At 31.1% G+C, this 21,908-nt stretch overlaps 1 protein-coding gene across 1 annotated transcript in view; it reads left to right on the plus strand.

Annotated features, from left to right (window-relative positions):
• LOC118203531 (protein FAN-like) overlaps positions 1–17,186 on the plus strand; it is a 97,517-nt gene extending 80,331 nt beyond the window's left edge. The window contains exons 26-33 of the mRNA XM_085825840.1: positions 81–142; positions 3,857–3,918; positions 6,393–6,443; positions 9,258–9,393; positions 12,949–12,987; positions 15,743–15,845; positions 16,041–16,150; positions 16,465–17,186. Of these exons, the coding sequence (XP_085681966.1) occupies positions 81–142; positions 3,857–3,918; positions 6,393–6,443; positions 9,258–9,393; positions 12,949–12,987; positions 15,743–15,845; positions 16,041–16,150; positions 16,465–16,562 (661 nt within the window). The 3' untranslated portion in view covers positions 16,563–17,186. The remainder of the gene's footprint in view (positions 1–80; positions 143–3,856; positions 3,919–6,392; positions 6,444–9,257; positions 9,394–12,948; positions 12,988–15,742; positions 15,846–16,040; positions 16,151–16,464) is intronic.
• The last annotated feature ends 4,722 nt before the right edge of the window (positions 17,187–21,908 follow it).

The raw sequence follows: 21,908 nt of genomic DNA on the forward strand, positions 1-21,908 counted from the left end.
CTAGTGCATTGTTTTGATAAAATTTGCATTTATACTTTTACAGACATATATATTTCCTTATTTAATTTTTTCTGTTTCAGTTATCTGTATAATGTTGAATATGGAAAATTACTGGGTGCTATTATGGCTCATGATGATGCTGGTATGTAAATATTTAATTTCATTCCAATATTGCCTGAAATTCTTTTCTTTTACGTTCGTTTATTGATGATTACTAATTAAATAAGTTGGCATATGTTTTTCTTTATATACTCTGAGCTATATGTAAATCGTGTTGTTTGATGTAATCAAAGTTAATTGGTCTGCTTAATTATTTGATGATATTTTGTTGTTATGTTTTGTATCTTAAAAATTTTGATGATTAAAGCTTGACTTATATCTGCTTTGCATGCATTTGCATTGAAGTTTTTTTCATAAATTGTCATAATTTAGATTTATTTTTATTTGTTTTATTTTTTTATTTTGTTTATTTTTATTTATTTTATTTATTATTATCTTATTTTATTTATTTATTTTTTGGTGGGTGTATGTATGAGAGAGAGAGAATTGTGATCTTGATAAGGGAAAGTACTTATAAGAGTTCAAAATATTTTATTTTTTGAAATGAAAAGAAATTTCTCACCCCCTTTTAACGGTTGATTAAAAGGGCATAGAATTTTCAAATTATTGTATAGTGACACATGAGAGTATAAAAATGATTGAAATATGGTTAAAAAATTTAATCAAGCCATTAGGATGCAGGATCAAGTTCTAAAATTTAATAAAAATAAAATTTATTAAATGAATGAATATGAAAGTGGAAAAAAATACATATGAATTCTGGTCCCCCCTATCCAAATTTCTCCTCAGAAACACCTTTTTATAATTATTGCATTACAGTGGCAGCAAATATCAAAGTATGAATATCTAAGGAACAATATCTTAAATCATACTGATTCTAATTGATTACCCATATAGTTTTCATTTTTCTACGGGTTTGTTAAAGCATATGTTTAAATGAGGCCAACATTTTAATATTCTGCATCAAAATTTATAGTATATGCAAGGTCTATCATCTTTTTTAAACTAGTTTATTCTTAAGTTGTTTACATTTTTCTCTTTAATTGACATTTTTATTTTTGTGTGAATGCCCCGCCCAGCGGCCGAGTGTTAAAGTTGCTGAGCACTGGCAGTTCGGTTCAGAGAATCCCAATAAATGGGATGGCTTCATTTTCATCTCCCTTAGGAAGTCCTCTAAAGTGGCATCCCTTTATAGCCCTTGAGTGCTTTGCCATAAATAAACCAAACTATTTTATATTTGTGTGAAGCATATATATAAGTAAAAGTAATTTTTGAATCTGAAATGTATATAACTGATTTCTATAGATGTATCATTCAAATTATAGAAACTAAATCATTTCAAGAGAATCATCGGCCACTTTAATCATCCATCCAGTAATGAAATATCGTTTCCATTTTACCATTATCTACTCAATATTTGTATGAAAAGTCTGTGTTAATATAATGCTGTACATTGGCTGTTTGGTAATGACTTTCAGACGCTGTTGTGTGTTGTCCGATTCACCCGGCAATTCCAAGCAGAATAATGCTATACAGAAATATAGTAAAAAATTATATGAGAAAATCTGAAATCTTTCAGATTTCATATTACGTCCAAAGGGGTGTTTTTTAACGTTTTATGTGTTACCTTTATTTATTAAATATCATATTCTTTGCACTTAAGCCCATCAGCGGCCGGGCAGTAAAGACGCTGAACACTGGTAGTTCGGTCTGAGGTTCAAATCCCGCGAACGGGCTGGCTGCATGGGCATTTTCGTGGTTTTCCCCATGTGTAACGTGTATATGAGCCAGTTTCTTTTAGAAATTCCTCCACGAAAGGCATCCCTATCTTTAAGCAGATAGCTCTCATGTGCTTTGCCACAACTGAATAATCCAAAAAAATCTTTGCACTTAAACCATAAAATTCAGTTCAACAGCAATATCACAAAATATTTAAAAGAGCATATCTTTAGAATTTCCAATATGCAGTCTCGCACGCTGAAGATAATTTTCCCCCCTTGTACACTGTTGCCATTGCTCGCTTTGAAATAGTTGAGTTCCTTAATCAGAAACTCATAAATGCTTTACAAAATATGAAATAGATAAAAAACAAATACCAAATTTGGGCTTCTAGATTCCAATATTTGGGTGGAAACGTATTATTCAAAATTTGATGGCTCTTGGTACCATTGTTTTATCACAATGCAAGAAACGTACATACATACATTTATGCACATTCTTCATTATTTAATTTCTTTAAATATAATAATCTAATATTTGGCGGCAACAATTTAAAAAGTGATTCGCTATTTATAGTGAATCAACGCAAAGTGCCAAAACAAAAGTAATAGCCCTTCTGGGCTATTAATATATGAAAATGAAAGTTTGTCTGGAGGTTTTTATGTTTTGTCATGCAAATGTCAGTTGGAAAATCGATTTGAAATTTCAGATGTGGCTCGATCATGGGTTCTTTTAGTATGTAAAACATTAAATAGCTCAAATATAAGTCCTTTCCATAAAGAAAATCCTCAAAATCGTACAAACCGTGCTACTAAAAATGACCATGAATTTTCGGTGGCAATAACAAATTCTTCAGGCTCATGTCTTGCTATTATTATGGCAATGCAAGAGCATCCTCCAAGGAGAAAGATGTCTTCATGGAGGGCGATTTAAGGGAAACTGGCTTGTATTCCCATAACACATGGGGGGGGGACTTGCGTGCAGTTAGCCTATTTGTCGGTCAATAACTTGCAATTGCAGAGGTTAAGTTCAAGATAAATAATGAACCCTGTCTAAGACAATTACCCATAGTTCAGACTTCTGCAGAGAAAAGTTCTGAAATTTGATCTTGTGCAGAGGTGGTGATTGTAAAAAGATGGCTATTGGTAAAGACAATTACTAATTAGCATTATGGATTTACCTTATTCTAAACTGTAACTTAAAAAAAATAATGATGTAGATGTTTGGTATGCATTAATTTATTAATATTGTTATACAGTAGAATTCTGGTAAGACTTCTTTGTTTGCATTCATTTTTGAATGCTAACAAAAGTTCGCTTTTTATAAAATTCAATGTGACAAATTTAACAAGAGTTTTTCTGATATGTCTGAACAAAAGACCTAGATTTCAAAAAGGTCGAACTTATCAACAGTAGATAGGCTAAACAACTTTTCAAACTTTGGGTTTCAATTTGAGTTCACCTCATAGCAATTAATTTGTTTATACTCAATTCGTTTATCAACAAGCAAGCTTGTTTACATCAGCAGTGAATAAGGGTAGATTCGTAAAAATAACAGTTTTAGAAATTAACAGCAGAAATGTTAGAGTTTTTATTATTTATTATCGAAAATAATGCATGCAAAATTAGTCTTTTAATGGAAACAAGGTTTGACTATTAATTATCTGGAAAAAGGAAGAGTTGTCTGAAGTTTTTGAACTCCAGAGAGTCTTAATAAGTAAAGCTTTGCTACAGCAAAGATGATTGATGAGAAACACTTTTATTTCAGTTAGGATTTTAACGAATCATTCAAGAGAATATTGCATGAGTTTCCAGTTTTTTGACCTGCATTAGAAATATTGAATTTATTCTGACAGTTTAACTATGTAAATGATTTTGGCAGAACACATCATGTATTCAAATGAAAGGGAAGTATGAAGCAGATATTTTCATGCATATAAAGGAAATTCGATGAACAAGAAATTTAAGATTTTGAAGAAAGGCATGACTGGGAAAAGGAATAATATTGTGAATAATGCAATAAATAATTTTGTGTGCTTATAAATTGAGTAATAATAATTGTGCTTTAATTTTCTCAGTTACAGGCATTTGTTTCAACAAAGGAATTCTTGCTACTTCATCAATGGATTCTACTGCAAAGGTAAACTGGGATTAAATATATTCAAATTGTTTTTAAAAAAATAGAAATAGCTGCAACATAGTATTAATATTTTATAAAACTGTGTAATTGTTCTCCAGAATTAAATTTAAATTATTAATTTCTAAAATCTGTTATTTGAATGAAGACAGAATCTACTCAGTGTTAGAAGTGTAAATCTGTGAAAATCAGCATAAAGATAGATATATGTCTTATGTACATGTATTCAAAGTCTCAAGCTCTCTGCGTTAATATTGCTGTTTGTCGTGTATTGTGGTATTTATTTCACTGATGCATATTCTTAGTATGTAACAATTTATAATTTTTGTTTATTTGTAGAGAGGTTTTGGATTTACTATTTAATATTTACTGTTTATAAATATTTGCTAGTTTAATTACTTTTTCCCTCTCTTCCTCCCTTACATGCACACTAAATATTTTTCTCATTAAAATGTCTAGATCTCCACAAAAAATTTTAGATAAAAGTAGCTGTTATTGTTCTCCCTATCACTAGTTTTTGGTGAAGTTACATTTAGCTAGTTTTGTGAACATTCAGACTCATTGATGTAAAATACTTTAAACATATTCTGTCTTAATATGTTAAGATATTCAATAAATTAGTATATTCTATGTAGATTAGGAGTCTAGTTTATCATTAACCAATTGAGGACCAGCGCGCCGGAAATAAAACTCAGTCACGGGAACGAACGCTCTGAAACGGAGCGTCACTACCGGCCCGCGCATTTTAAGCAGTTAAGCCTAAGTTTACAAAAAAATTCGTATAAAATCAGCATTTTAATAAAAAGACTCCAAATTTATAAATTATATATATACTATACTTCTATTTAATATGTATTAAAATAAAAAATATAACGTTAATACAAATGAATGAAATATGCAAAAAGCTAAAATTATTACTATGCACATGAAAACAAATACTATACACAATAAAACAAAGCTGCAAATATTACAAACACAAAATAAAAAAAGAGGAAATTAAGAATAATAATATATTCTGAATAAAATCGAAATTTAAAAATTCTGCTGTGTGTGATATAGTTCAAAACAAGGATCCACACAGAGTCCAACATTGCATATTTTGCACTTATAATATGATGTTTGTTTTCAATTTTTTTTAGCACATACGACACATCTTCTTCTACTTTTATTTCCTTTCCCATCAATATAAATTTTTGGAAAATGTCTACCAGTTAGACGAAATGGTTGAATGCCCGGTAATTTTGAACAAGTTTTTGAGCTCCTTGGTTTAGCGAATTTTCCTATTATTTGATGAATAACTCTGGATCTGAATTCCAAAGCAGATATTTTCTCGCCTTTTACCTTCGAATATATTACATTTGCATTTAGAAGTGCCATATCTAACAAACCAAGAAACAGCTTTTTATACCATTTTACGGTTTTTCTAAATGCTGGATAGTGATGAATAATAGAATCGCCAATGTCAACACCCCACATATTGTGATTATACTCCACAACGCAGAGTGGCTTCAAAATGTCCTTTCCAGTCTTTCGGTCTTTTTTACCAATTGGCACAATAACGCCGTCATGTATAGTTGATAACATCAGCACTTTTTTCTTTTTGTCATTAAATGCAAATAAATTCACTGAATTTTCCGATCACATATCCCTAAACTTCTACGAAACACACACATAAAAAAAAAAAAAAAAACGGTGCCAAAACCGAACATAAATATTTTACTCTTACCCGTTGCTAATCCGCTGAATGTACTCCCCCATATTCTCCTAATGAAAAAAACAAAGCAATAAACAAGTCACTTGAACTCACACGTGCCCTTTCAAACACCCGTGTTTCCCAGTTTGTTTATATTAACTAGAAGAAATTCTTTCTTCCATTTCACTATTTGATTAATTCATCTATTTCGAAATCTCGCTCTGTCAAACCTCAAAAGACAAACGCAATTCTACTCCAACATTTCAACTAATAAACGTTCCATAAATTTCCACAATCTGTCAAAATATAAACACAGCAAGCAATAAATCCCAGCCCTTTAAAGAGCCATGATTCTCACTTTGTTTACATCAATAAATATATCAAATACAGAAGCATAGAACAGAAACCAATGCCCGTTCATGAAGGTCAAATACCATATGAGTCGACCGTTGTGAAACCCGTTGCCGTTTAACGCCATCTAGTAGCATTTAAAAATTCAAATAAAACGTTCCGATTACGCATACGCGACGCTGGTCTCTCCATATCAATCGGAGCTCTTCGCGTGGAAGCGACGCTGGGCTGATAAGAGTGAAATCGCTGCGTCGCGTCCACGCGACCTTGGTCACGAACGGGTTAATGAAATTTTCCTGGATATTCCAAGTTTTTATTTAGACAGTTGCACTTCTCAGTCACAGAAATAATAATGGAAAAGAAAATATTCTTATTAAAAGCATTCTTGCAAATTTATTTTATTTTTAGTTTTAGAATTCTGTATACATTTCAGGTTTGGCACTACAATCCTGGAGAAGGTGTGCGCCATGCATTTGCTTTAAGTGTGAGTAGACTTCTAAGTCATTTAGTGTATTGTTTTTTAAATCTGCATGTGTTCAAATTTTTTATTAATTGAATTGCATTTTTTATTTGTTTATTAAAATTTAAATTAAAGTTTTGAATTCATTTAGGGCTGACTTTAAGTTGTATGTATTAAATGCCATTATGCTGATTTATTTATAATTTTCTAATATCATTTATATATACTAAATAAAATCTTTTTTTCCTACAGTAGTAAAAATGAAATATAAACTTGAGCTGTTCTTATCTTGGATGCAGGAAATTCTTGAGTTTTCATAAAGGGTATTCTGCTGAATACCAAATATTTAAAAAAAATTCTGTTGATGAATGGAAGTTAAAATTTGGTATTCAAAATTTGGCTGTAGTGTTTCTGTGTTAATATTGTTCATTACTGCGAAGCATATAAAATAATAGAATGCACACTATGAAAATTTAAAATTTGCCAGTTTTTAAGGTCTGAATTTGAAAATTTTTCACTTGAAGTATAAAAATAATTTATACTGGAGAGTGTTAATTAAGTTTTGCTTGATTTATACAGATAGCATTATGCGTAACTGAACGACCAATTAGTGATTCATCTTAGTGCTAACAAAAATCGAGTCTAGTAGAGTTGATGTTAATATTAGCAACATTAGTGAAACATTCTTAGTTTACAGATTCTGGTTTTTAAAGTTTTTTAGAAATACTGGTTTTACAAGCGTTCTTAGTTTACAAATACTGGTGCTGGTTCAATATATATATATATTGATATAAATTCATGTAAGAGTTTTTTTCCCCCTCTCTCAATGAAAATAGAGAACATTCATTTTAAATAATTTACAAACTTGTTTAACCTGCAAGAATAAGTTTACCTAATAAAATTTCAGGAAAATGGACTTAGAAGAAAGAAATTTCACTTATCAGAAAGTTCATAAATTTGAACTTATTTTATAAGAATCAGGCTTTTGGTGTTCTTATTTAGACATATTACAGTCTTACAATACTACTAATTGATTTCTCATTATTTCACTACTCATTACAGGGGAAGGGTTCTTTGTGTACCGAATAACTGTGCCTTTTGATTGAAACAAAGCGAGAAACTAGAGTTTATTTTTGAATATGAATTTTTGAACTACAGTTTATAAGATCATTCTGAGATATAAGAAATATCCATAGTGAACTGTGCATACATTTTCTTCTTTTATTTAAATTATTCATGTTAGTTGTTTTCGACAAAATACAAAATAAAAAATGTTAACAAGGTATTAAAAAATAGTAAAAATTTTTTATTTGTTTAAATAGGTTCTAATATAAATAAGCTACTTGATTTATTTAGAATCTTCTTCAGATATACTTTCATTTTTGACGTCTTCATTTTCAAAACTTGAAAATATTGAAGTCTGGCCTTTTTAAACTCCTTGCTTTCATTGACATATCACCAACTTAAATATATCGTCCTGCTTTCATGCATGTGATATTTTTGTTACCTCCATTAATGTAAAATAAAAAATTTGTTAATTCAAAATTATAAGCTAAATTAGCAGTAGCTGAATAATCTGTCATTTTAATTTGTGTATCTTCTCAAATATTTTCTATTACATGTGCATTTTGAATTATATTGGTAGATTGGTTTGGCACACCATAGCTACAAGGTTGCCAACCCCTAGTGTACCTCATCACTGGATTGGCTGTAGTGTTTCAAGCAATATGCATTTCTTTGTTGGAGCTCCAGATCTAAGCCCTTGTGATTTTTTCCTTTGGGGTTTTGTTAAAGGCAAAGTATTTGTGCCTGCATTTCCCCAGAACTTAACAGCAGCTGAAGCAGGGGATAACTGAAGGGCTGGAATCATTAACAAAGGATATCCAATCACAAATACCGCAGATGCTCTAATACCACATATATATTTGCTACATGTCACTATATGGGTACACATACATCATCTATAGAAACTTGAATAATTATAGTTTTACAGTAATTTGATTCATCAAAATAAAGTAATTACAGTATTCATAGATGTGCTTTCTTTTTGTCCCATTCAATATGAAATACGCTGCATTATGCTAAAAAGATAAAAATACGTACTCTGTAAAGACTTGTGATGATTCTTATTTTGAATTAGTGTAGCATTAGCCATATTGACAGTTCCTTGATTAATCATGGATAAGTCTGTTTATGTTGTAGATAATTTGTATGTGTCATTAGGTAATCAAATCTTACTATTACCATGGGTGTTTTGAGCACAAATTCATAAGGAACTGTTATTCATGAAGATGATCTGTAAGATTTGCAAAATCAGAATTATAGTTCTTGATGCAATTTTTTCTATAATCTTAAAACTTGCTTTACCTAAACTGCTTTTTAAGATTTTACTATAAAATATTTAAGGCTGAAAGAGAGTAAAATGTTTGAGGTATCATTATTCTTATCTGTGACCTCATAAAAATATTAAAATGTTCTGACTTTCTGAGGTAATAAACATGAATTAATGCATGTTGCTGCTTTGATTCGCTTAATAATTACAAATTTGTGATTGTTTTTGTCATGTACTCCTTTTACATCATCCTTGGTAACTTCGTACCATTACCCAATATTTTGCTCAAAAATTTAAATCTAAATTTATGGTTTCATAGTGATAGGATTTAGCCCAGATGCATTTTAAAAATAAATTTCAAAGTAAAAACAAAATTATACATATCTCAAGTCAAAACAAAACATAGCATCTGCTATTGATGTTTAATTTTTAACTTATTTTTATTAGTCAAAATATGTTTTAATATTGTGTATGTATATTATGAAGCAAATGTGTTACTCCTATAGGCTGAACTGGATCATGAAGCTAGCGTATATTGTTTGACCCTGAATGAAAAAAATTCTTTGCTTGTTACGGGAACATGTAATGGTCACATATATATATGGGATCTTTCCTCATATGCTCTTCTGGGCCAACATCTTTGTAAGTACTCATACTTCAGCTTATTTAGCTTTTAAAATTTCTAAATACCTACTGGGAAACTATTTTGTAATAAAGTAAAACATCTGGATTTTTATTAAATCAATTTAGGAGAATTAACTGTTTTCCCTTTTCTCTATTCATAAGGCTGAAAGTTGTGTAATTATTATCCTGCTATTGTTCTCATGTAAAATTTATATTTAAATTGAGTATTTTTCAGATTATATATAATAATTTATTTTAATTTTTATTTGAGAGAATGTAAATCATTTAAAATAATTTGTTTAAGCAAAGAATAGTGCATTATCATTTATTATAAATAGATGTTCAGGGATTTTTTTTTTTTTAATTCGCAGAAAATAATAAATATTCAGAATAATTATTCATAAGTTATGTATTGGCAGTCTAGAGATAAAATTGATGAATGTCCTGTACAAAAGATTTGATTTATGAAAGAATGTGTGAGCTATATGCAAGTTTTCACAAATAATTCCCAAATTATTCCCAAAACTAAAGACTATGATAAAGATTAAGACTAAACTTGACCCTATGATTATTAGGTAAATAGTAAAAAAATTTAGGCTCTAGAGTTGTTGAAGGGGCTGCCTGGTGCAATCTCTACAGATTCCAAATCCTGTTTCTTGGTACCTCCCAAAATTCAAAAAATTTTATTGCCTCTATAAATTCTAGTGCTTATCTTGAATTCTAAAAATTCTTCCTTCTCTAATTTTTGTTGCTTGGTGCTGCTTTAAATTTAAAATTTTTACTTTCCTAAATTCTAACACCTGATGCAGCTACACGAGTTGCACCTTCTCTGTCACTGGCCTTGTGCAAGGGTAGCATTTTTCCATCTGACCTAAACAGTAAATGAAGCACTAATTTTCCTGCTATTCGTAAAAAGCTAAAAACAATTTATTTCTACTTTTAAATGAATGAAGTTTTCTGTGATTGTGTTTCAGAGATGGAGCAACACACGATTATTTTTATTGTACGAGGCGTATTCGGAAACTAAGTACCGTTTTGAAAAAAAAAAAAAAAATAGTAAAACAATTTTTTCGAATCCAATTTTATTTTTACATGAAAATACATGTATTAAACTATTTTTCAACATAGTTTCTGCCAATGATCATACACTTGTCAGAGCGGGTGACCAGTTTTTGTACACCATCGTCAAAGAAACTTCCCGCCAGTTTTGATAACCACAACTCCACAGCATTTTTCGTGTCATCGTCAGATCCAAAGTGCTTGCCACCAAGCTTGCGCTTCATGTGCAGGAACAAGTGATAGTAGGACGGCGCCAAGTCCGGGCTGTACGGCGGGTGATCGAACTGCTCCCAATGAAACTGTCGAATTAACGATTGAGTGACACCAGCAGTATGGGGCTAAGCATTGCCATGGAGCAACACAATTCCTTTACGGAGCATTCCTCTTCGTTTGTTTTGAATGGCATGCCTTAGTTTTGTTAAAGTCTCACAATATCGTGCTGCATTAACGGTTTCACCTCTGGGAAGAAATTCAGTAAGCAAAACGCCTTTCCTATCCCAGAAGACAGTGCACGATTTTTTGTGATGACATTGTCACTTTGAACTTTTGTTTTTTCGGAGAATGAGTGTGTCTCCACTCCATTGATTGTTGTTTCGATTCTGGTATGAAATGACACACCCAAGTTTCATCACCTGTCACAATTTGGTTTAAAAAGTTTTCTCCTTCATCACTGTACCACGTGAGAAATGTCAGGCACTACCAAGTCACTTTGTTTTGTGAGCATCAGTGAGCATTTTTGGAACCCATCGGGAACACAGTTTGCGATAATTCAAGCGGTCAGACACAATTTCGAACAAAACAGTACGTGAAATTTGTGGAAATGCCTCTGAAAGAGTTGACATTGTGAAGTGTCTGTTCTCATGAATTGCTTCATCAACTTTCCTTACCAAATCATCGGTGACAACAGAAGGCCGACTGCTCCGAGCCTCGGCGTGGACATTTGTTCGACCTGCGTTAAACATTCTTACCCACTTTCTCACCATTCCATCACTTATCGCGTATTCACCGTAAACTTCTGTCACTTGACGATAAATTTCGGCCGGTTTAACATTTCTCGCGTTCAAGAATTTAATCACGGCACAAATCTCACAGTCAGCAGGAGAGCTAATTGTCTTAAACATTTTGAATGTGCACAGCAAACTGAAAACACAACATAGAGCAACCAAAATGGCGACAATTGAAAGTCAGTGAACAAGACTAGTGTGCATGCGCGGGACGCCTACCACAGCGCTGCGACGAGGCTAGAATTAAACGGTACTTAGTTTCCGAATACGCTACGTAAATTAATAATCTAAAATCCAAAATTTTTTTAACTCCAATTGCCAAAGTTCTGACGTTTCTGGATTTCAGCCTTTGTACTATACAAATTTTAAATACCTCTTAGAGTATTTGATGCTAATTAACCAGTTATTATTATTTTGGTCTTTAATAAAACTTCCTCTTTCTGTGTTCTTCACCAGAAACTTAGTTGAAACTTAAAAACATAGTTGAAAGATCACTTGAAACTTAGTTGAAAACACTTGAAACTTACACTTGAAACTTAGTTGAAAGATCTCCTGGCAATTATATGTGTCTGACATGTTGAGCCAGCTTGTTCTATTGCATATATTGAATATATTATCAGCATTTGGATTTAATTGTCTGTCATTGTAAAGTTAAATAGCCACAGATGGTAGTTTCCTCTACACCACAAGCTCTGCTTTTATGTAAGACTAATTAATTAAATTATATTTAAAAATTACTTTAAATTTTCTTCAGCACTTTGTGAATATTTAAGACATAACCATAACTTGCTGTCTAGTAGGGGTTGCAGGACTCCGTTAACTCCGTAAACGGACTTATACTCCGTTTTATAAATATGTGTAAATAGAGCTGATTCAAAAACTATGTAAAAATTAAAATATTTATTAATGTGGGAAACAAAATTTAAAGTATAATTTAATTCCAGAGCACTATCAGTTAAACAAACAAAAGCTTTTTAAATCTTGGTATTTAAATCAAGGTTTCATAATTTAATATTTTATCATATTTTTCACTATTAATACATTTATTTTCAGTATTTTTGGTAAAAATCTAAATAAAAAGTGACTTTTTTAACCGAGAAAAGCACTTAATTCATTTATGTATCTTCTTAAAGTCACACCATCATCAATAATTTTTCTTGATTCATAATAATGCTGCATATAAATTAGTTAATGCTAAGGTGAATTTTTTTTTTGTGTGTGTGCATTGCTATATCGTTATTATATTTCAGAATGCTATCACAGCATAATGTGAAATGTAGTTTCATTTAGCACATTAGTCTATGTTAGTACATATAACTTAACATACTGCTAATAAATTGACATATTTTTTAAATATTTCTTATTCAAAATAAATTTTATGCATATTATATCAAAATTAGTCCTTAATTATTATAACTGTTTTGTACATATGTGTGAATTTTTTAATATTTTTTCCTCTACTTTTATGTCTGCTGTTTTCAGAAATTTTACAGTGTTACTTTATTTATAGATCACACTGGTGTTATACACGCTGTTTTGTTTAGCCCAGGTAAATGTGAAATAAATGTTTTTTAATTACCCTCTAATAATTTATTTTGTGTATATGTTTTGTTTTTCTTTCTGTTTATGACAGCAAAATGTGGGATATTAAATTTTTTTCAGATTTTACTAAAATACATTGTGTCTGAGGACAAAACTGATGAAAAAGCAATGCATATATCTAAAATTAATGTATTTATTGTATAATGGTTTACATAGCTGGAAAGAAGAACTCAAAAAGTTTTAGTATATCTCTATGTGATTGTTATTTGTAGCTTAGGCTGTGTCTCATTTCACACATTCTAAAGCATCATCGGTGTGATTGAATCCTTCTGTATCTGTAATTTGGGCATATCTAAAGAAGTCAAATCTGCTCAGCTCCAGTGTTCCCAGTGAGCAAAATTGTCCTATTGTGAACCATAATGCAATGAACATATTGATTTCAGATATACTATCATTCCTTTCCATTACATCTTTCTCAGAAACCCTGTAGATATAATACTTTGTACAGTCGAACCTCTCTTAAGAAGCATAATTGGTTTCCAAATCTTATAATACAAAACACCCATTAAGCAAAACTATTTTTTCCATAGGAATTAATGTAAAATAAGATAATTTATTTCATTCCCCCAAAAATACTCAAACAAATTTATAATGATGTAATTTATTGTTTATAATGTATCTATTTTATATATATATATATAAGAAAGTTGTCTAAAGACATTTTTTGCATATGTTTCAAAATTTTTTGAAAATGGGACCCAGTATCATTAAATAAACTTTAGTGCACATAGCTACTGCCTTATTTTGATGATGCTTATTAGCTTACAATACAAAAGTTTCCCATATTTCCAGTATCCTCCTTATTTTCCTGGAAAATTGTTCCTTTGCTGAGGCTGTTTTCAACAGCTTCCCCCACAGCTTGATTATCCCAGAACAAAATCTCTTCCATAACTTCTTGTAATACATAATGCAGCTTCAGAAGCTCTTAAAGGATCAGCTGTAGGCTATATTCTTTCAGTAGCTCATCAATGTCATTGCTGTCCACCTCTAACCTTTTAATCTTGGCTAGTTACACAGTCTCAATAATTATAGTCTCCACAAGCACTTGCTCAAACCTCAGAGCTGTGTTAGACAATGCTGTTTAGGGAAAGCTTCTTTTATGCAGAAACATTATTCTGCCATGATTCTCTTGGCAACCTCCTCTCTCAGTTACTCTAAAACAATGCTTGAAGATTGCTTTTATGTAACAGTGGGGGTTGATTATTTGATGTAGAGCATTTTAAAATTTGAAACGATCTGCTGATCCGTGGGCTGTAGTAAAGTAGTGGTATGAGGAAGAAACTAGATCATGATGAATTTAAGTTCATCAAGGAAGTCATCTTGTAGTTCTGTAAGTTATGCAGCAATGTTATCCATAACAAGCAAGGCAGAGAGTGTCAAATTCATCTCATTACTTCATCATTATCTGTTACCTTACTTTTAAAAGAACATAGATACTGTTAAGTATCTTTGTGCTGTAAAGTGTATGAGAAAAATAGCACAAATTAAAAAGTATGGAATTTTCATTCACAAGTAATTGTGTTCACTCTTTAAATTATCAGCACACACACACACACACACAAAAAAAAAAAAAAAAAAAAAAAAAAAAAAAAAAAAAAAAAAGGTTTTAATGTGGTATTTACTGTTTAATCCATTTTGGTGTCCCACTCATAAATCGCAATTAATAAGGGTGTAACAGTGGGGGCTTGGTTATTTGAAAACTGAGCCATGAAGACTCTAACTGAATCAAGCCCAAAATGTGTAGCATCTCTATGTGATACGAAAAAAAATCCTCCTTATACCTTTCTTTAAAGAAGTTATGGAAAGTTTGTCATCCAGTCTGACTAGCTTTTGAGGTTGTCTCCTTTTGGGTTGTGGTAATTCTAAATAATAACTAGTCTTCGAGACTCAAACTACTTTTGTGAACTGCTCTTAAGATAGTTAAACTAAAACAAGATGTATCAAAAATTTCATTTACAACTTTTCTTGAGCATATACTTTGGCTTTTTTTTTTTTTACATTGCATATTGTTGTTGTTATGTATCATTCTCTGAGTATTGTTTTAAAGATTTATTAATGTATTTTAAAAGTTGAATAAGTAAAATGTAATTATGACTATTTATTGTTTTTCAAATGTAAAGTATCTCAAATTTTTTTAAAATATAGTAACATTTTATATTATCCAGTCTTATTAAATATACAGTCAGTTCCTGATTGACAAGGGAGTATTAACAACCATTAAAAAAAAAAGAAAGGAAATAGAAAAAAAAAAAAGTTTTCTGTTGTGAAATGATAAAAAAAAAATTGCTGTCAGAAACCATCATAAAATAAAACTGTCTATGAAAAATATAAAAAAGGAAAATTTATGTGATAGCAAATGACATCATAATCATTTAAAACTTCTTATGTTTATTTTTTCATTGTTTTCTGGCTTTTTTAATATTAATTTATGTAATCAAATGAATTTTCGTCTTCAGATTGAACAGCTTAATATCATTAAAATTCTTAATAGTACTTTTTCTAAGTTAAGTATAATATATATTTTAACTTCCATCATATTAATTGTAGACATCATTTTTGATGTTACTCTAATTAATCAAAGTCATAGATTTCATTTGTAGTGTAAAACTTCACCAATACAGTAAAAAGTGTGATATTTTTATTAAGAAGCATATAATTTGAGCTACTATATCCTAACATGTTTTATTAAATTTTTCCATTAGATTGCAGGAATGTTGCAACATGTGGCAGTGATAGAACATTAAAAGTGATAGATGTAAAGACAGCTACTTTGCTCTTCAATACAGAATCTGACGAAGAGCTGAGGTAAATGTTCCTTAATATTAAATTTTTTATTCTTCAATCAGCATATTATCTGTGTTTTCATTTTGTTTCTTAGTTAAATAAATTATCAAGTGCATCATTGTTCCCTTTCTCAAGATTAAAGATGTATTTGTAAACAACAATTATTTAATATAGTGTGCCCCACAGTACATTCTTATTGATTGTTATATTACTTAGATGTCTTTGCTGGATTGGGAGTGTTGCTGTTGCTGGTTCTTTATGTGGAAATCTATTTGTGTGGGATCTCTTCAAAGCAGAGTTGTTGGATACGCTGCCTGCTCATACAGGTAGAATATTTTACATTCTCATTTAAATCGTTTGTAACTCTCATTTTAGCTGAATTTTATATATATTTTTTGTGTTGTGTAATATTTATTTTCATTCCTTTATAATAGAAAAACATTTTGCTTATATATGAAAATTTTTGAATTAAAAGCATCAGGTTTTATATTCAAAAACATTTATATCTGACAAAACATTTTTTGAAATAGATAAGTAATCTAACTTTGCAAGCATGTTGTAACCTTTCAGATGATGATTTCAGTTTTGAAAAAAAAAAAAAAAAAAAAAAAAATTGTTTTAATTAATTTTTTTAATGCAGGTGCTGTTACTTGCATATCAATATCAGATGATGGTGAAATATTAGTTACCGGTGGAGAAGACTTGCATATGAAAGCATGGCGAATCCAAGATAGCTAAGCATTTTGATGCCATTAAATGAATTGTGAACTCATTTGTATATTTTGCTCCAATAAATCAAATTTTATGTGATAAAGCAGTACTTTGGTATTGTGCTAATTTCCTCTCATACTGTATATTGGAAGTGTATTATGAAAAGTTTGCAGTATTAATTTTGCTGTAAATTTTAATGTATTAATGATAATAGAAGATATGACTTCTGTTTACTATTCCGAAGGCCATAAATGTTTAATTCTGTAGACTTTGATAACATTTGAAATAGGGTGACATATCTTAAATTTAATAGTAATTGTCTTTGTAGCTGTGCTTTTGTTTGTTTTGGTCACATAATTGAGATGAAATTCAGATGAAAGGAGGTAAATTCATTTGGATCTGCACACACTCAGCTTAGTTGCATAAAATCTAGAATATTGTGCCTTTTGCATTTGTGATAAAGATATTATACTGAATACTTTTTGTGTTTTTATTAAAATCATGATGCAAATGGTTTGCACCTATGTCATTAGGTCTGTGAGAGATACTGAAATACTTTTATTGTTTGTATAAGATTTTTTTATTTAAAATGCTCTTATTTAATAAAATGTCTTTCATATCTATTATGTAAATAAAGGAATTTAAACTCCTTTTGTATTGATTACATGCTGTATAATATATAATAAATATTAAGTTGCAGATATTAATATATGAAAAAATAATCATATCTGATGGATAAAACCCAGAAAAACTAGCAAACAAACTTAAGAACAAACCTGATCTGTTATAATAAAATGCAGAATATGTATTGCTTTTTGTGTTTAGTTTTTCTTAAACCTGATTTACATTTATTTGAAAATAGCCTTGCTTATAGTTTTCCAGGAAAATTTGTGCAAGTTAATGTGTATTATAATATACACATGACTGGCATAAATTTATGAGCAAACTTCAGCCAGAGTAATTATACAAGTAGTCAGTTGAACTTGTGAAAAGCAGGTATATTATTTTCTTTTGCAGTTACATAATCTATCTAATGAATACATTTTATAGATTGAAATTTACTTTAAAGAAAAGAAACTTAATTTTGAGTATAAAAATTGTGAAATTTATTACTATGCAGTATGAAATTTTGTTTTAATATATTTTCGAACATATGCGCTACATATACATTGCTGGCAATTAAAATTTCAACACCCTGAAGGAAAGCAAATACGAAAAAGATAATCTGTTGTACATAAACAGTATAGCATGAAGATAAAATGATTAAATTTGTAAGCAGTGTAGGGTTTTACAGAGTTGCAAAATTAGTAGAAACAGCTGCACTAGTACTTCCTACAAGAAATGCAGAGTGCATTTATTAAAACTGAATAGAAGATTTGATAGCATTGTCATTTAATCTGGCTCTGCGTCATTAAATCTGGTGTTAGATCTGTACATTCTTCAATGCTAGCATTTCCGAACTGCTAGATACTTAATTGTACTAGATATCTCTCTCCTTATTTATGTCTGTATTTATTATTTGGATATAAACAAACTTTAACATAGGCAAACACTTAAATCTTGAAACTCGCTGTCTCGACAAAATTTGTCAAACATAAAGTAATTTAAGACGAACAATACAAAACGAAATTACACTGCTGGCCATTAAAATTGCAACACCATGAAGGAAAGCAAATACAAAGAAAAGATATTTATTGTACATAAACAACATGACATGAAGATAAAATGATTAAATTTATAATTAAGTATTATTGAGTAGATCCATCGCATTATCGATATTTTTCGGAAAGCATTATCAACATTTAAAAACCATACAATTTAAATAAAAAAAAAAAGATGTCTAAAGTATAACTTGCAATTAAAACAACAATACAAATTTAAAATGCGCAAACTACGTTACATTACTGCTCAGCATAACATACAGCCTTGCTTTGCTCATGTGCACAACGACCTGTATTCGCTCGAAAAACATCAAAGAATTCGAAAAACTTGGTGTCATGTACACATCGATCTATTTTCACTTAAAAAAACATCATAGAATTGCCCAAACTCAGCATTGCATACTGCCTTGGCTTTGCCCATGTGCAAGTCAATCTATTTTTACTTAGCAAACATTAGAGAATTGCACAAACTCGGCATTCCACAACCTCAGCATTGCGCATTATATCGGTTTTTCCCATGTACACATCAATCAATTCACTTAACAAAAATTAAGAGAATTGCACAAACTCTGCATTGGCTTTGCCTATGTGCACATCGATCTATTTTCACCTAAAAAAGTCAGAGAATTGTACAAATTCGGTATTGCGCATTGCATTGGCTTTACCCGTGTACACATTGATCTCTTTTCACTTAAAAAATATCAGAGAATTGCACAACCTCGGCATTGCGCACTGCATTGGCTTTGCCCATGTACACATCGATCTATTTTTAAAAAATCAGAGACCTTGCACAAACTCTGCATTGGCTTGCCCACGTACACATCAATGTATTTTCACTTAAAAAACATCAGAGAATTGCACAAACTCGGGATCACGCACAACCTCTGCATTGCGCGCTGCATTGGATTTTCCCATGTGCACATCAATCTATTTTCACTTAAAAAAAATCGGAGAATTGCACAAACTCTGCATCGTGCACAACCTCGGCATTGTGCACTGCTTTGGCTTTGCCCATGTACACATCGATGAATTTTCACTTAAAAAATCGTAGAATTCCACAAATTTGGCATTGCACTCAACCTTGACATTGTGCACTGCATTGGCGCTTTGCCCATGTACAACTCTGGTGACAGGACAACTTCCGGCCTCAGGCTATTGCCAATCGAAATGAAATGCCATCCTGCACTTAATACAATCTACAATGTTTCGAACCCACAGCACAGGGGCAGTACTAGCACGGTCCCTGCCGAGCCTTACACCGTCCCGAGTACACTCGGACACATTCTGTGAAGACTGATTTTATACCCTTGTGGTTGAGACTGTCTAAGTACAGATCCTAGCCAGTACTTCCCAGGAATTCTCCTGAGTCAACCACCAAGGGGATTGCCCACGTACACATCGATCTATGTTCACCTAAAAAAAAAATCAGATAATTGCACAAACTCGGCATTGAGCACAACCTCAGCATTGTGCACCGCATTGGCTTTGCCCATGTACACATTAATCTATTGTACACATCGATCTGTTTTCATTTAAAAAAAAATTGGAGAATTGCACAAACTTGACATCGTGGCCATGGACACATTAATCTATTTTCACTTTAAAAACATCAGAGAATTGCACAAACTCTGCATTGGCTTTGTCCATGTATACATCGATCTATTTTCATTTAAAAAAAAATCGGAGAATTACACAAACTTGGCATTGTGCACAACCTTTGCATTGCGCACTGCATTGGCTTTACCCATGTACATATCGATCTAGTTTCACTTAAAAAGCATCAGAGAATTGCGCAACCTCAGCTTTATCTTGTAGGATTGAGCCAAAAAGATAACAAAATTTTAAACATGAGCGACTTTAAAACAAAGCGTACAAGAAAAATTTTTTTCACTTACCCTTTTCAGGAAAAATGTCTTTTTGAGGGGGTTTATATATGTATATATGTGTGTGTGTATTTAACCATAAATTCAAATTTCATTCCTTGCAGCAATGATGCAAGAGAATTATTTAAAATTAAATTTAACTTTATTCTTTTGAAGCAATATATGTATATGTTTTGAAGTTATCTCGGAGGAGAAACCCTTTTAGACCCATTCCCCCCATCTGTAAGAAAATTTACTAACATTTTATTCACAGTTTCCATAATATATGTAGAAAAATGGCAAATACCCACAGGGAAAAAAAACACTTGGTTAAGAACCACCACATAAGAACATTCAAACCGCAACTGAATTAACTGCTCAAGTTAACAAGTAAAAATTTAAAAAAAAGAAAAAATGATCAAAGCTTTCAGATTTTACATTACGCCCAAAGAGGCGTTTTTTTAACGTTTCGTGTGTTATCTTTATTTATCAAATATCATGTTCTTCGCACTTAAACCATTAAATTCAATTCAACAGCAGTATAGCAAAATAATATTTAAATGAGCATAGCTTTAGAATTTCCGATACACAATTTCGCATGCTGGAGATAAAATTGTTTTTTTCCCCCCTGTACTGTGTTGCCATTGCTTGCTTTGAAATCTTTGACTTTGTTAATCAAAATTTCATTAAGATTAAAAAATTCATTACAAGATATGAAACAGATAATAAAACAAATTCCAAATTTTGGCTTCCAGATGCCCATATTCTTTTGGAAACGTATGTTATTCAAAATTTGATGGCTCTAGGTATCTATCGTTTTTTCACAATGCAAGAACAATTTATGTAGATTTTTCAATATTTAATTTCTTTAAATATAACACAGGCCAATAACATTTAGTGGCAACAGAATAACAACACAGCTTCAAAATATCGGGTTAGCCATGTTGGCACGTTTATTGCCCATTAAAAAAAAATCACCAAGCAGTAAGCTTTTCAAGGAAAAGAAATGCAAAAAGCTTTTCGTCTCGCCCAAGATGTTATAGATTTCATTTATCATTGGTCAATAGATTTTAAGTTAAAGTTTAACCATGCAAAATCCAAGGCCATGTTTATTGATAGAAAAAATACTACTTATGAAGGATATCAATTGCTTTTAAATGACAATCCCCTTGAGAGGGTGAATGAAATTAAATATCTAGGTGTTTTTTTGGACAGCAAATTTAACTGGAAAAAGCATATTTCCTACATTTCTAATAAATGTGAGAGACTTCAGCGTGGGCTGAATCGAATTGCTTGTAATAGTTTTGGTGTTAAATCGAATGTTAGCGCAATTATTTATAAACAAGGCATTGTACCCCTTATTTCATATGGATGTAGAGCTTGGGGATTGTCTCTAAAAAAGAAAATTAACTCTAAACGCCTGCTTCGAGTTCAAAGACGAATTTTGCTGCGAGTTATAAGCGGTTACCGAACTATTAGTTACAATGCTGTTTTCTCTCTTTCCGGATTTCCACCACTGGATTTGTTTATTCTGACTTTTATAGATTATAAGAATAGTCTTGCAAATTACTCCAATTCTCACTTTGGTCGTTTATTGCCCTTGTCTGTTCTACCACATCCTTCTGTAAGACAACCAGTACAGATTCTGGATAGTACGGACACTGATGTTAATTCATTCTCATTTGTGCTGTATACGGATGGTAGTAGGATTGATGATAAAGTTGGTTTTGCTTATATTATTTTTGAAGATGATATTGAAATTGAGTGTCACCAATTTCGCATTAGAAATGAATGTACTGTATATATTTCTGAACTTCTGTGTATTAATTTTGCAATCAAGTGGATAATTA

The sequence above is a fragment of the Stegodyphus dumicola genome, chromosome 10 (assembly GCF_044657685.1).
Source record: "Stegodyphus dumicola isolate Sdum_Otavi_A_Nest chromosome 10, ASM4465768v1".
In the NCBI taxonomy this organism is placed as follows: Eukaryota; Metazoa; Arthropoda; class Arachnida; order Araneae; family Eresidae; genus Stegodyphus; species Stegodyphus dumicola.